General features: G+C 48.2%; 2 protein-coding genes across 2 annotated transcripts; one reads left to right on the top strand and one right to left on the bottom strand.

Moving 5' to 3' along the window:
- Positions 1-433: 433 nt before the first annotated feature.
- UBAP1L (ubiquitin associated protein 1 like) lies at positions 434-15420 on the top strand. The gene is made up of 5 exons (XM_037502724.2): positions 434-592; positions 4361-4918; positions 5957-6163; positions 12011-12112; positions 13176-15420. The coding sequence occupies exons 1-5, from the start codon at positions 473-475 to the stop codon at positions 13308-13310; spliced, it is 1122 nt and encodes a 373-aa protein (XP_037358621.1). The 5' UTR covers positions 434-472; the 3' UTR covers positions 13311-15420.
- On the bottom strand, positions 2237-3264 carry LOC119238744 (ferritin heavy chain-like). The gene has a single exon (XM_037502725.2). The coding sequence runs from the start codon at positions 3247-3249 to the stop codon at positions 2701-2703; it is 549 nt and encodes a 182-aa protein (XP_037358622.1). The 5' UTR covers positions 3250-3264; the 3' UTR covers positions 2237-2700.
- Positions 15421-15670: the final 250 nt, after the last annotated feature.

Genomic DNA, 15670 nt, shown 5'->3' with positions numbered 1-15670 from the left:
CATACATCTATGCTCATGGCAGATGGACTTCTGGTTTTTGTATCAGGTTTGGTGTCAAGGTGATGCTGAAATTAGAAAGAGTTAGGAAGTAATCCTTATTCTTTTTTGCAAGAATTTGTGTCTTTTGACATTTCCTCTTAAAATGTTTGGGTTGAAACTCTTTTGATGAAAAGCTTTAGAATTAGTGCTATAGACCTCATTTTTGGAAACAAAGATCTACAGCAAGAATTAAACATGAAACAGTCAATTTTTGTCCTTTTGAATGCTCTTGTTTTTATTTGTTTCCTTCCTTAGGCAGCACTGGCCACTTTACCTTCTCCTTCCTGGCTGTGTGGGGCTTAGCTAAGTGACCACACAAGTGAGCAGTGAGGCCATCTGAGGTCTGAGCCTGGTCCTCAGGACTATCCTCTTTCCTTGCCAGCAAGCAAACTGCTCCAGCCTTGCTCATCCTTCTCCACATTCGTCTGACAGAATGAATGCCCTTGATGGTGTCCCTTTCAAGGTGCCCAAGGGCTTTGTGATAGGCACAGAGTCCTTCTCTGGGCCAGAGCTCAGTGTCCCAGCCTGCAGGGAGCTTCTGCTGAGTTCTATGGTAAGTGTGTCTTTCTTTCTGTCTGTCTGTCTGTTTCCTCATGCCTGGCTGTTGCTCTGAGGCTGAGCCTCCTGGGAGCTTGTTTCTTGATTTTAATGGGCAGCCATTCCTGCTCTTTTATCTCCTAGGGAATTTGGAAAATAGCCCAAGAGGGAAAGTATTTCATAAAGAAGGTTGGTGGCTAGGTGATGGGGATTATTTGGTGGGTCTTATTTTCAACTTAGAATAACTAGAAGACTGCCTATATGAAGTGAATGAGTCATTGCAAGGATTTGCCAGTTCCTCTCTATTTCATATCAGCCTGCTCACATGTCTAAAATTCTACCATTAGGATCACTCTTTTGGACTAAGAGACTATGTCCAGAACCCGCTGTTAAAATACAGACATGGTACAGGTTAGAAGGAATTATTATTCCTCAGACCATAAGCACATCTGCCCTGGAGGTATTTTTGAAGCGCTTCATGCTTCACATTCAACCACTGGAATATGCATGCAAGGTATGTGGTGGTGTCACATATACTCTGAATGAATATGATTATTTAACTTTCAGGGGAGTTTAGTTTACTCAATCATTTAGAAAGAACACTTTTGGGCCTCCCTGGTGGCGCAAGGGTTTAAGTTTCAGCGCTATCAAGCTATTGCCAGCCACTGCAGCATGAGTTTGATCCCTAGCACCTAGCCCACAAGACACAACAGACCTCTCCTGTCACTCTGACTGCTCCCCCTCAGCAGTGTATTCCAGTAAAATTGGCCTGTTCTGCTCCTCACTCTGTCCCACCCCCCTCACCTCTGGCCTACACCCCAGTTCTCATATGCGTAAACAAATAAAAATAAATCTTTAAAAAAAAAAAAGAAGGAATACTTTTTGGGGCTTCCCTAGTGGCCTAGGGGTTAAGTCTCAGGCCTGAATTAGATTCCCAGCTAGGGAGCTAACCCACATATAGCACAGCAGACCTCTCCTGTCTTGCCCCTTGCTTCCCTTAGCAGTGTTTCAGTAAATCTGCCTGTTCTGCTCCCCACTCTCTCTGGTGAATCCTCTCACCTTCTGTACCTCTGGCCTATACCTCAGTTCTTCCACATTTGTCTTTGCCCTTGCTTTATGGGGTATATTTGCTGTGCAGATATTACAAGTGTCTCTCCATATGTACTTTCATGGCTTCTGGGTTTTGATTCAGTGTGAACGGCTTTCCTATCCAAGGTTATAAAGGTGTCTCTCCCATTTTCTCCCAGTACTTTTACGGTTTCATATCTACATTTGAATCTTTGATGCTTTTGGAATTCTTCCTAGTATATAGTTTGAGAATAGATCCCACTATATATTTTTCCAGCTAGTTAAACCATTTATTAAATAGTCTTTCTTTTTCCCATTGCTTGGGATACCACTTTTATTATGTACTAAAGTCCATATATATTAAGGTCTATTTCTGTACTTCCTATTCTGTACCTTAAATCTGCCTATGACAGTACCACAGTTTTAATTATTGACATTCTATGTTATTATTTTAGCCAGCAGTAGGGTAAGGCCCCTTTATTTATCTTATGCCCCCTGAGTTTTTCTGGATATTGTTATTTGTTTTTCTATGAGCTTTTAAACCATCTTGCTTAGTTCCATAAATCACACATATTGGTATTTTTATTGGATCTTTGTATCCTTTTATTCTCAAGTCCCACTGACTGCCTCTATCTGTGTCTCTTTCTCTCCATGTGTGTCTGCCTCTTCAGTTCTGAAGTTGCCTTTCCCCTCTTTTGTCCTTCAGAGCCCTCATATTTTGCTCCAATCTTTTTCTAATCATTTGTTCTGCACACACATACAAATGTCCAGTCAGTGACAGGCCTGCCCTAGGCCCTGAGGATACAAGAGAGCAATGAGACACAATCCCTACCCTCAGTCATGGGGTCATACTGGAGCAGCTAAGATATATTCCTCTTTTTTTTTTTTTTACGGGTACCAAATTGCTTTATTTGAAGGAATGGTACAAATGAAAGCTATACGTAGATGTTTTGGTACAACTTATAGAAAAGGTAAAGGTAACCCCAACATGCATACACAGCCTTGGTGACCAGGAAAGTCACCCACTGGCTATGAGTAGCCAGCCTAAGGCTTAGCTTAGCTCTTGTCACTGTCTCCCAGGGTATGCTTGTCAAAGAGATACTTGGCCATGCCAGATTCGGGGGCCCCCATCTTGCGCAAGTTGGTTACATGGTCACCCAGTTCTTTGATGGATTTCACCTGCTCATCCAGGTAATGAGTCTCCAGGAAGTCACACAAATGGGGGTCATTTTTGTCAGTAGCCAGTTTGTGCAGCTCCAGTAGTGACTGATTCACGCTCTTTTCCAAGTGTAAGGCGCACTCCATTGCATTCAGCCCGTTCTCCCAGTCATCACGGTCGGGTTTCTTGATGTCCTGAAGGAAGATGCGGCCACCTCGTTGATTCTGCAGTTTCATCAGTTTCTCAGCATGTTCCCTCTCCTCATGAGATTGGTGAAGAAAATATTTGGCAAAATTCTTCAAAGCCACATCATCACGGTCAAAGTAGTAAGACATGGACAGGTAGACGTAGGAGGCGTAGAGTTCCAGGTGGATCTGGCGGTTGATGGCGGCCTCCGAGTCCTGGTGGTAGTTCTGGCGCACCTGTGAGGGGGACGCGGTCGTCATGGCGGCGGCGAGCTGGGGGCGATCCCACGGCGCTGTGGGCGGGAGCAGCGGCCGGGCGGCCGGGCTGGCGGCGGCGGGGACGAGCGCCGGGGTCCGTCCAAGCACTGTTGAAGCAGGAAACCGCGGCGACTCTCCGCGAAGGCTGTCTATATCCCTCTTCTTAACAAGGGTTCGTGGTGGGGGGAGGGCATAGGGGTAGAATGGGAGGGAAGGGAGCAGTGGCAGTCTCAGTGTGTGCCCCTCCTTCTGCCTCCCCTATCCCGCCTGGCTGCCTTGATTGACCATCACAGAACCGAAATTTCCTTTTCAATTTTAAATACTTTTTAATGGAGTTTTATGCTTCCAGCTCTTAATTTAAAGGCAGGCAACAGACATTTTTATTCTTGCTTCACTTATAAACTCCCAAGCCAGATGGGTAGTGGAGAAAGAACTACAGCCAGATGGAAAGAAGAATCCTAGGTCAGTCACTGACCACCAAACTGACCTCAAATTAATCAAAATTTCTTAATTAATTAATTTCATAATTAATCTCAAAATTAATCAATCAAATTAATTTCTGTATCTCATTTTCATAATCTGGAAATAGGAATAAAACTAGAATCTACTAAGGAGAATTAGAGATTTTTATATTTCCTGGGTCCCAAAGTACTCTTGGATGGCAGCGAAGCGGGTGGGGCTATTATTACTCCCCAGGAAAGTTTGCCTGGGGAGCTTCTAGGGCTGAGTGCTCAGTGGCAAATGGTGCTGGGCTCAGGCGAAATCTTCTTTGCTAAGAACAATATTTTTTTGAGAAATATTTTAAGCAGTGATTGTTAATTTTAAGCATACTGAATGGCCAAGGAATTTAGACATTAGATTTGACTACACTTTATCCTATGATTTCACTTTGTCCTTCATACAGTTTGCCATTAAATTGTTATTGCTGTCCTGAGCCGCGTGCTAACTGAAAATGAGTGTGCAGTGGAAGTGAGATGCACGCCCAGAACTCAGAATCAGAAGCTGTCTAGGACTGGGGAGTCTCTGGTTGAGCAGGGTTACCTGGGCCAGGGGATAGGGGTGAGCCCCCAGGGTCCGGGTTGCCTGGCCTGTCTCAGTTTCCTTTTCTCCACAGCACGACTTCAGCCTGGAGAAGAGGACACTCTTCTGGGTGGAGGCAGCAGTCCCAGGATCTTGCCTGTGCCAGTGCCGTGGCCCTGGTACAGCATCAGCCCCTCCAGCCTGGCTCTTGCTGATCAGCCCGGAACATGAACTAGAGCCTGTGCCTGCCGCAGCCAAAGGCCAGGAGGCCGAACCCCAGGAGCAGCCTGAGAAAGAGGATGAGGACAAGGAAGAAGCCTCCTCTGGCAGTGAAGAAGAGCCGGATCCCTGCACCCCAGAGATGGGCTCCCCGCCAAGCCCCAACTTGGGTCAGGTCTGGTGCTCGCTGCACTTGCTGCGGGATGTGAGGTCGGAGCTGGCCGGGGCGCGGCATCGGTTCTCTGAGGGCAGGCTGGCTGCTGCCCCCCGTATCCTCCTGCATCGCCTGCGCCAACGGGCCTTGAGCCTCTGCCGCAGCCCTGTGCCACCCCTGTGCCCCTCACCCCTGCACCCTGGCATCCCTGCACCGCTCCCGCGGCCCTCCACCGCTGGCACCATGCCCCTGCTGCAGAGCCACAAGCCCACCTTCACGGTAAGGCATCAGCCTGCTCTACCAAGGCTGCAGCTCAGCAACTCTATCCAGATCCACAGTCTTGGTTTTTCCTTCCCACACTTCCCCACCCTCCCTTCACCTGCTCTTCCCTGGCCCTGTACCATTCAGTCCTTCCTCATGCCTATAGTCTAGAACATTCCCTGCCCAGGGGCCCATCATGTGTTTTCCACTGTGCCTGTTCTGCTTCTTTTAGGGTACCTATCATAATAATTGTAATTACCAAGTGTCTGTCTGTCTCTTCCAATGGAATGTGAGTTCTCAGAGATAGTCACATTCATTTTTTTTTTTTTTTAAAGGAGAACTCTTTTGTTTGTTTGTTTATTTATTTATTTATACAAGCACTGGGTACAGTCAGAAGCGCAGGAGGGTGAGAGAATTTACCAGAGCCAGAGCAGGGAGCAGAGCAGGCAGAAGGACCGAAGTACACTGCTGAGGGGAGCAGCGGGCGGCAGGAGAGGTCTGCGCGCCATGTGGGACCCTCCTCCGGTGGCTGGGGAGCAGCCGGGGATCGAACCGGTGTCCCAGAGGCTGCGGGCAGCTTCGCAACCCAGCGCTCAACTGCTGCGCCACCGGGGAGGCCCCACATTCATTTTTGTTTCCAGAGCACCCAAGGGCAAACTTGGCCTCTAGGGGGTGCTCAATGAATAGTTGTTGAATTAATGACTATGACTCAAAGCTAGGCTTCTGTATAATGGGTGAGCTGAAGGTTCAATCAAGGAATGTTCACTGTATAGTTACTTCCTCCCAGACACTGTGTTGGAAGAGACAGTGTGAAAACCACAGGACAAGGACAGTTTTCTCATATTGTCTTATTTAAACCTCATAGCAACCCTGTGAGGCTTCTAGAATGATTGCCTCTATTTTACATATGAGCAAACTGGGTAAACAGAGTTGTGTTTTGAACCCAGGTCTGCAGGGCTCCAAGCTCTCCCCAACCTTAACCCCTACACTCTGCAGAAAGTGCAGTGTTACACAAATAGCCTCCCATGGTGACTGACACATCAGTCTGTATTTCAGTCCCTCAGCCAGGGCATCTGCCTGCCACCTCCTGGGCGGCCACACCAGCTTCTTGATGCCCACACATCACACTCTGATTCTGCTGACCTGCTCTCTGCTCTGAGCCGGGAGGAACAAGACCTCATCAGACCAGTGGTTGCCTTGGGTTATCCTGTGCGCAGGGCCATTGTGGCTCTGCAGAAGACAGGGTGGAAGAGCCTCAGCCAGGTGAGTGGGGCACAACCTGAGAGGCTGAGGAGGTGGAGCCAGTGAGTGGGGGCAAGGAGCTAGGGGACTGTAGAACTGGACCAGTTGAATGGCCATATGGTTTTTAAAATGTAATTAATTTATTTATGCATACAAGAACTGGGGTGTAGGCCAGAGGTGCCGGGGATTAGAGGATTCACCAGAGCGAGTAGGGAGCAGAACAGGCAGATCTATTGAAATATACTGCTGAGGGGAGCAGCAGGCAAGGCAGGAGAGGTCTTCTGTGCCATGTGGACCAGCATCCTGGCTGAGTATCTGACTCAGCCATGATAGCATGATGCCATGATAGCACTAAGACTTAACCCCTATGCCACCAGGGAGGCCTGGTTTTTATCTTTAAGTTGAAGAGGTTTAATTTCCTCCTTTTTAGAAGCAGACCCTCAGCCTGAATTATTGAGGGCTATGAATAAGTTTCTAGACCCTAATGCTACCTTCTCCACAGGAGTTTATCAGGTATTCTCATGCCTACTTGGGGAATCACAATATTTTATTCCTATTCCTATTTCTGGCACAAGTGCAGGGGTATGGAGTTTTGGGCTGCTTAGCATCCAGAGCTGTCCAATGGAACTTTCCACAGTGAGAGAGGTGTTTTATACCTGTGTGATCCAATACCAGTTATATGTGGTTATTTGAAATATGGCTAGTATGAGTAGGCAACTGAATTTTAAATTTTATTTAGTTATAATTAATTTAAAGTAGTCACATGTGGCTATTGGTTACCCTATTGGATGCTGCAGTTTGACCTTTTCCTCAGTGAACAGTTTATTCATACCCATAGCCATCTCCTTCTGTTTCATTCTACTTGTCCAGCCATCTAGTCAACAGTATTAGTCACATCCTAGTTGTTGGTGCAGCTAGGAATTATGTTCCTCACTGCTCCAAGGTACTTAAAACTAGTCTTATTGGTTAAAGGACTCAGAGTTTGACATATAGAATGTTTATTAAGGAGACCTTGGGATCAACTTCCATGGACGAGGACAGAAGCAAGTGTGGATAGGCAGAGAAGTTGAGCTTTGTAGGCCCAATGACAGCAGCAGCCAACCCCACAGCGCCAGAACATATATGATCCTTCAGATTTTTTCTCAGCAGGGTTGAGATGGCTGGGCCTTTGTACCCCTGCCTCAGTCAACCACTGGATGTGGGCAGGGGGTGACTTGAGAGAGGTGGTTTCTGCAGTTGAGGTAACCCCTGACAGGGCAGATAGCTGAAGGGTGACTACCAGCTCTCCCAGCATCTGGAACAACGAGGCATTCAATGAAGGGGTATCTGGAAGGCTCATCACAGAGTTTACCACACCCAGATTCTATTTTTAAAGACTTCACTCTGCTTGGAAGGAGTAAAGATATTTACAGTAACACTCAAAAGGTAGCAACCCAAGCTGCTCTAAAATTTCCTAGCAGGTCTTGATCCCCAGTATGAGCCAAGATGTGAGAGCACCTACAGAAGAGTGAGCGCCCCCAAAGTACAAAAGGAGAGGTGCTAGTGAGAAGATGCCTGGGAGGAGAAGGGTACAAGTGCTATGGGGGCGCTTCAGTTATCTATTCCTATGTGAAAAACCACCCTCAAACTTAGTGGCTTAATGCAACAATTTGTTTGCTCAATATTCTCTGGGTTGGCAGTGTGGAGTGGGGACAGCCGGGTGGTTCTTTTGCTGATTTTACCTGGGACCTCTCATATGGCTATAGTTTGGTTGGGGCTGAAGGGTCTAAGAAGGTCTTGCTCACAGTCCAATGGTTGGTGACATTTATCAACTGAGCCACATATCTCAAGCAAGATAGCCCACTTGGATCCAAGAGTACAGGAGTGAAAACTGCAAGACCTTTTGAGACTTAGGCTGAAGTTGTACAGTTGCCTCTGCCCTATTCAATTGGCCAACATTGCTGGACAGATTAAAGGCAGATTAAGACCAGCCTAGATTAAAAGGGTGGAAAAATACCGCCCCCCCCCCACTTGATGGGAGAGGCTGTAAAGAATTTATAGACATTCTTGGGCCTCCCCGGTGGCGCAGCGGTTGAGCGCTGGGTTGCGAAGCTGCCCGCAGCCTCTGCAGCGCCAGTTCGATCCCCCGCTGCTCCCCGGCCACTGGAGGAGGGTCCCACATGGCGCCCAGACCTCTCCTGCCGCCCCTGCTCCCCTCAGCAGTGTACTTCGGTCCTTCCCCGCCTGCTCTGCTCCCCGCTCTGGCTCTGGTGAATTCTCTTACCCTCCTGCGCTTCTGACTGTACCCAGTGTTTGTATAAACAAACAAACAAACAAACAAACAAATAAACAAAAATCTAAAAAAAAAAAAGAATTTATAGACATTCTTAATCTACAACAAAGAGGTTCCAATGTTCACAAAAGGTTTCACAGAGGAGCCCAACCTTGAGCTAGACTTTGGGGATGGATAAGATCTGAATCTGAAGGAAGGAGAAGGGGCGATATTCCAGGCAGAAGGAGAGAGTGAGCAAAAAAGTGGAGACAAGAAAGGAAGTGTTTGGAAGGCCCTGATCTGACCAGCCTTGCTGGTGTAGAGGGTACATGATGCAGGCTGGGAGGAGATGAGACAGGGAAGGGGGATTGAGGGCAGATGGAAGGTGCCTCGAAGGCTGGGCTGAGAATTTTATCAATGACCCAATAGCAAAAGGGAGTGTGGAAGGACTATGGGCAGGGGCAGGGGTGATGTTGAATGGCATTGTCTGAACCCCCCTTCATTTTTTTCTGAATGTGGGATTCTTTGTGTCAGAGGGCTTGGACACCTTCTCCATAATCGCTGATGACAGAAACATATTGGGTCCCTGAGATTGGGACAGAAAGTGTGCTGCTGCTGGGAAATATGCCTCCCCCTATCCCCACCCACTCTGGCTGCTGCTCATTAGTCATGTCTTGTCTTAAGGGAAAACTTCCAACATCCCCATATGGCTAACTTGATGGGGCGAGGGGGATGCTAGCATTTATTGAATGCCTTCTTTGTGCCAATCCCTCAATCTGAAAGTATTCAATGAGCTCTCCTCAATTCTGTAAGGGTGCTGCAGATGAGGAGACTGAGGCCAGGGAGGTTCATATAATCAGTCAACAGCAATGCCAGGCTAGTCTGACTCAGTCTTTGTTGCACAGTGCTTATCTCTCATTTTCTAAGAACATCCTCTTCCAGGGCCGCGCCCCAGGCTGATCTGAGATTTTGGAGTCAATCTAATGTTGACTTCATCTTCAGCTGCATCTGAAAAGCTAGGACCTTGGCCAAGAAGCTGGCCAGGAGGGCCAGGATGGGTCAGTCCCACTGTGGGGGCTCTGAAATGCCTCCCCAGTCCTCTTGGCCCTGTGACAAGGCTGAGGTCTCAGACTATCACTGGGAATCTGAAGATTGGTTGGAGCCAGCAGGGGACTCTGGCCTCCCTGTGGGTGGGCTGGAAGAATCCCTCTGCATTGGGACTGACCACCTGCCTGGCCTTCCTGATATCTGGGTGGCCTTCTTCCCAGTGGGCAATCAGGGGCCAGGCCCTGAGGGGTGGGCTGGAAGGGTCATGGAATACTTCATCTCTCCTCCCCACCAAGTTAGTATCTCCTTCTATTCTTTTTTTTTTAAATTTATTTATTTATGCATACAAGAACTGGGGTACAGGACAGAGGTATGGGGGGTGAGAGGATTCACCAGAGACAGAGTGGGGAACAGACCAGGCAGACTGCCTGAAATACACTGCTGAGGGGAGCGGGGAGCAGTGGGCGAGGCAGGAGAGGTCTGCTGCACCATGTGGGTTGCTCCCTGGCTGCTGGGAATTGTACTGGTGCTTCAGTGGCTGGCAATAGCTTGATAGAGCTGTCTTTAACCCCTGCTCCACCAGGGAGGCCCCTAGTATCTCTTCCTGTTCTGTGGAGCTCCACTTGATGGAGCAAGCTTTTGGAGTTCATTCAGAAAGATATAACTGTCCCCTTGAAAGACGGGGACAGTCCCCTTTGAGCCTTACTTCACCCATTGACAGAATGGTGGGGAAATGTTTTCAACAAGTGACCTCTAGAGACCTGATCAGGGGTCTGAAGGTGACATTCTTACCCACCCTTGACCTGGGACAGACCTGGTACGTGATGAATCAGTAGAATCTTTACAAATGCAGATTCCCAGAACCTACCTGGGAGGGTCCCAGTCAGTGGACCTGGAGTGGGTCTTACTATTTTAAAAGCTCTGCTGATTGTTCTAAACACAGCCTGGATCAGGCTACTGGTATGAATTGAGTCAGAGATTCTTAACCTGGCTGCATGTTAGAACCTCCTGGACAGCTGTGCAATCCCAGTGCCCAGGCTACCCCCAGACCTGTTATGTCAGGGTCTCTGGCCGTGAGCCTCAAGGTTTACAGGTAGTGATACCGAGGCACCAGTCAGCACCCAGACTGCGGACCTTGGCTGTGGGTGAACCAAAAGGTAAAGGGATCGTCTCCCATTCTCATCTGTCCTTGCCTCCTCTCCTATTTTCACCTTTGGATACCCTGTCTCCCCTCAAAGCCAGCGATGGCACTGGGGGCAGGACAGGTTCTGAACCTGGGCAAGCCACCTGCCCTGCCTGAAACTGTTTCCCCAACTGTGTGCTCCAGGCAGGTCTAGGTGGCTTGGGACAGGAGTGCTGGACTCCAAACTCAACCCCCTTGCCCCCAGTTCTCCCAGAGCAACCCCGACCTTACCCTGTTATTGTTGAATTCTCCTGTACTCTGACGTTCAGAAACTCAACGGGTTTGAAAACCATTAGCCCTCATGATCCGTGCTTTCTGCCCAACTCTGAACATCTGCAGAAACCCAGCCCGTTCCCCTCATACCCACGATTCCTCTGGTCTGGCGCCTTCATTTGGCACCAGCTCCCTATAAATCCTGCTTTGATCTGCTTGGCCCTCATGTTTTCCTGTATCTGGTTTATCTCCCCTACTAAGCTGTGAGCTCCTTGAAGGTAATTCTTAATTCACCATATAAACACAGCATACACTTACTGAGTTCCTTCTGCCTGCTCTGCTGGGTGCTGGGGACACAGTGGGGAATAATACTGACACAACACTTCCCTCATGGAGCAAAAAGTCAGTGGATAAGAAAGATAAGAAATATAGTAGAGCAATTGCAAAGCTCTATGTGCCTTGATGTGGGAGCACAGGGTGCTGTGGGAACATAAGGGCTGGTATGTGGTGGAAATGGGGCAGAGGGACTTCCCAGTGTGGGGGGGGGTGAAGCTGGCCTTGGCAGGAGAATCCAGATATAGGGAGGAAGTTGGGGTGCTGAGGGAGGAGACGAGGCTGCTGACAGGCAGGAATCACCCTTTGAGGCCTGGAGGAGGCAGCACCTTTTCCTGAGGGCAAAAGCAGCCTCTGATGACTTGCACAGGGAATGGTTTAAACAGGTTTTCCGCATGTGGGGGTCCCCCTCTGTCTTCGCCCCTTTCCATCGCTGGTGTGGGCCTGTTGTACAGTAGGAGTCCTGGGTGGCAGAGATGTAAGTGTCTCTGTGTGGGCAGGTCGGTGCTCCCCAAGAAGGGTGAGCAGGCTGGGTTGGGGGTGGTGAGGCCTGTCCCAATCCCATTTGGATTCTGGGAAAACTGACAGCCTTTTTCCTGGATTCCACCTGGGGCTTGGAACATTTGGTGAGGTCCCACTATCTACCTGTCCTTGGTTCCTGAGAGTAGCCTCTGTCCCTCTTCTACTGAATAGTGGGCTCTCTGGGGCAACATGCATGGTGGGTTGTCTAGTCAGTCTGGCCCTGAACTTGGGCCTTAAATAGGCCCTTCCAGTGCCTCCTGAACCCTATCTGCTATCCTTGCCATGCCTCTTATCATTCCTCCTTTGCTTTCTGGTCCAGTTTCTCAACTATCTTAGCGCCTGTGACCGGCTGCTGCAGCAGGGCTATGAAGAGGGCCTGGTGGAGGAGGCCATGGAGATGTTCCAGTTCTCTGAGCACCAGGTCAGTAGTGCCTCCCACCCAGGTCCCAGTGGAGGGAAGATAGGGGAGCACATATGGTATGCAGGGGTATACAGTGCCCAGGGTAGCCTGGGGGTGTCAGGAAATAGCCTGCTTGCTCAGCTCTGGGGAGAAGTCAGTCCAGGCTGATGAAGCCCTGAAGGCAAGGCGAGAGGATAGGCGAGAGAAGGGAAAGCAGGTAGAGGGAAACAGGAAGCAGGGGTTGTAGCATTTACTGAATCACCCCAACAAATGTCACTGAGTGTCCTCTCTTTGCCAGGCACCCAGATAGGAGCCACGGGCAGCACAAAAATGCTTGCATTCTGCCCAGGGATGGAAACCCGGAATGCATGCAGCTCTGGGCCCACTGAATATCCCCGCCCTCAACTGGCAGTGGGCCCAGGCTCAACGGAACAGCAATTCACAGAGGCTGAGGGCAGGAAGGAGAGGCATGGGAGAGATGCTACAGAAATAGAGAAGAGTAGGAGGCAGCATGGGTGGGGGACAAGGAGAAAGAGAAAGAAGAGGAAATTTCAAACTTTGGGTTCAGAGGAAGAAGGAAGGTGGAAGTTGTACTGTGTGAAACCTCAGCAGGGTTTGGGGCCTGGGCGGAGACCTCAGGTTGTGCATCCTTTGGACACCAGTATGCAGCCTTCTTCTTCTTCTTTTTTTTTTTTTTGTGGAACCCTCGCTTGTGGCTGGGGAATGAACCGGTGCTGCAGAGGCTACGGGCAGCCTCGCAGCCCAGCGCTCAACCGCTGCGCCACCAGGGGAGGCCCTGCAGCCTTCTTCTTGTCTCAGCACCCAAACACAGAAAGTCTAGAGTAAGCCAGAGGGATCAAGTAAACCAGAGCTGAGCCAGCAGCCAGGCAGAGGCACAGGAAGGGAAGCTGGAGTTCATGCTAGACCAGAGCACAGGAAAACCTCAGGTGCTCAAGATCATGCTCACCTGGTCTGGGGTACAGCTTTCTGGGAGCAGATGCAGTGGACACCAAGGAGAAGACTCCCCATGGTGAGGCCAGACCTCACAGACACCCCAGTGTTCTCTCTGTCTCTCCTTTCTCAGGCAGGGGAGTTCCTGCGCCTCTGGGAGCAGTTCAGTGACATGGGTTTCCAGCAGGACCGCATCAAGGAGGTGCTACTGGTCCATGGCAACTGCCATGAGCAAGCCCTGGAGGAGCTAGTGGCCTGTGCTCAGTGACCACTGGAGTGTCATCATGCCCATCACCCTAGACGTGTGCCAGACCTGGCAATCCATTAACTGTATTATTAAGACCACATAAGAATAACAAAGTGATGCATGATCTTTATAAAAATACAAACAATGCAAGGGGTGGGAGTAAATACTGCTGGGTTGTGTGTGTGTGTGTGTGTGTGTGTGTGTGTGTGTGTGTGTGTATAGAACTCTACCATCTTGTTTTCAGCAGGAACTCTTTAACAAGAAGACAGATTAATATGAGAAAAAAATTATTATCATATAGCACACATCACAGAAATCTCAAAGAAAAGTAACTCCAAGGAGTGGTTAGAATTTCTTTAAGTTATAACAACAAACTCATAATAAATTTGTAGATAAATCACGGGACAGAGGAAAATGACTTCAGACTTCCAAAGGGGCAAACCGGGAAGGCATAGAAACATATGGAGAGAACTAATGGAGTAAGGTTTTTTGAGGATTCCTCTGGCATGTCTGGTTGGACTCTTCCTCCAGAAAAGAATTCATATCCTGCCTTTGGGCAGAAAAGGGTAGAGGGAACAAAAGGTTTTTAAGAAGGTAGAAAGAACGTTTTCTGTACTTGTCACTTTTTAATTGGCTTCAGCTCAAAATAATTTTTATATCAAATAGACATGTTTTAGGGTGAGTTTGTTTCCTTTGATACAAAAGAATCAGCTAAAATTGTTGCAAGTGGTTGCTTGTGGGGAGAGAGAGAAGGGTGAGTGAAGTGTCTTCCAAAAAGTGGCTCTTTAAACTGTATACATGAGTAACTTTAGGAAAATTAAAACAAATAAATGATAGGTAGTTCTTTGGGTTCCTGAAGGCTCCTGTCTTGGTGTGGAAAGAATGTCTAACTGAGGGTCAGAAGTTCTAATTTCTGATTTTGGTTCTGCTGTTGACTGGCTCATGGCCTCTATGAGCCTCAGCTTCCCCAAATGGAGGGACTGACCAGGTCAAAAGTTTCCAGACCTGGCAGCTATCCATCAGAATCCCCCAAGGAGTTTGTTAGAGTCCAAGTCCCCACCCCAGGATAATGTGATTCAGAGAGCCCAGTTGGGCAGCCCCCAGGAATTTGTTTGTTTTTATAAGCAGCTGCCTGGTGATTCTTTGATGTAACATGTCCATGGCCAGTGTGTGTGGTCCTTAAGCCAGCCTCAGGGTCCCTGCTGATCTGTAGTCCTATGTCAGTCTTTCCTAATTGGGAGAGTGGGCATCTTGGTTGAAGCCAGAGTTGTTTCCCATTACCCTAAGCCTATCCATAGGAATTGAGGGGACCGGTTGCCAGAGTTGCCTGTGACTCATGCAAACAGAGGTCAGAGGCCAAGGAGCTGGTGCCTCACCCTTCCCAGATGGCCCAGTGCAAAGACCAGTAGCAGCTGCCACAGAATCAAAACCTCTTCCCATCTCCACACAGTAAATGGGGTTGGACCTGGAGCTAAGACCTATAAAAAAAAAACAAAAACAAACAAAAAAAAAAACCAATAACTTCCACATCTCTCAGGCCTTATTGTTTGAACATGTGGTAAGGACTTCTGCAGGCCTGCATGGGACTAAACAGTAAGTTTGGGACTAGAATACAGGTCTCTGGAGCCCCAACCAGCCTCTGGGTGCTTTTCACTGAGCCTGATGCCTGCCAACTTGAAATCACATTAAAAATATTCTTTGGGCTTAAAACTTGCTTTAAATAACTTGCAGGCAAATTAATTTGAGAAAATTGTCAAGATGGCATAAAGTTGGTCAAAAATAAAACTATACTTGGAAAAGACAGAAAAATTCAAGTTCAGTGTATAAAGTGCAACCTTAGAGCCAAAGCTATTTATGTTCTGCTTAAGATAATTTGTTTTCTGGCCTGTCACTTTACTAAGTCTTCAGATTAGAGGCGACTAGTTAGCAGGCTCCTTACCTGTATCATAGACCCTTTCCTGCTCCAAAAAAGGATGCCACTCCTCTCAGCTTTCTCCCACCTATCCCAAACTTGTATTGCTTGATTAAAAATGAGACATCAATGGACGTGTTGTTGCTTTAAAATACCTTTGGGAGGTACTGTGATACTGTATGGGCATGAACTTTGATGTGAGATCTGGATTAAAATTATAGCCCCATTACAAAGTTTTGAAAGTTGCTCTTTGGGCTCTTTGGGCCTTAGTCCCTTATCCATAAAATATGAATACTTAAACTTCCCAACTGGGATGACTGAATGGGAAAGTGTACTGGAAGCTTGTGGCATGTGTCTAGTGGCTATTTACTTCCATATACATGGCTATACCCTGTCTTGTCCTTTAATCACTACTACCTTTACTTTGATCATCTTCCTCATCATTATTCTGGTTAAAGATCTCCAGCAT

The sequence above is a fragment of the Talpa occidentalis genome, unplaced genomic scaffold (genome assembly GCF_014898055.3).
Source record: "Talpa occidentalis isolate TD23 unplaced genomic scaffold, MPIMG_talOcc4v2.1 talOcc4.11, whole genome shotgun sequence".
Classification (NCBI taxonomy): domain Eukaryota; kingdom Metazoa; phylum Chordata; class Mammalia; order Eulipotyphla; family Talpidae; genus Talpa; species Talpa occidentalis.
This window is presented reverse-complemented; position numbering and strand designations above follow the sequence as displayed.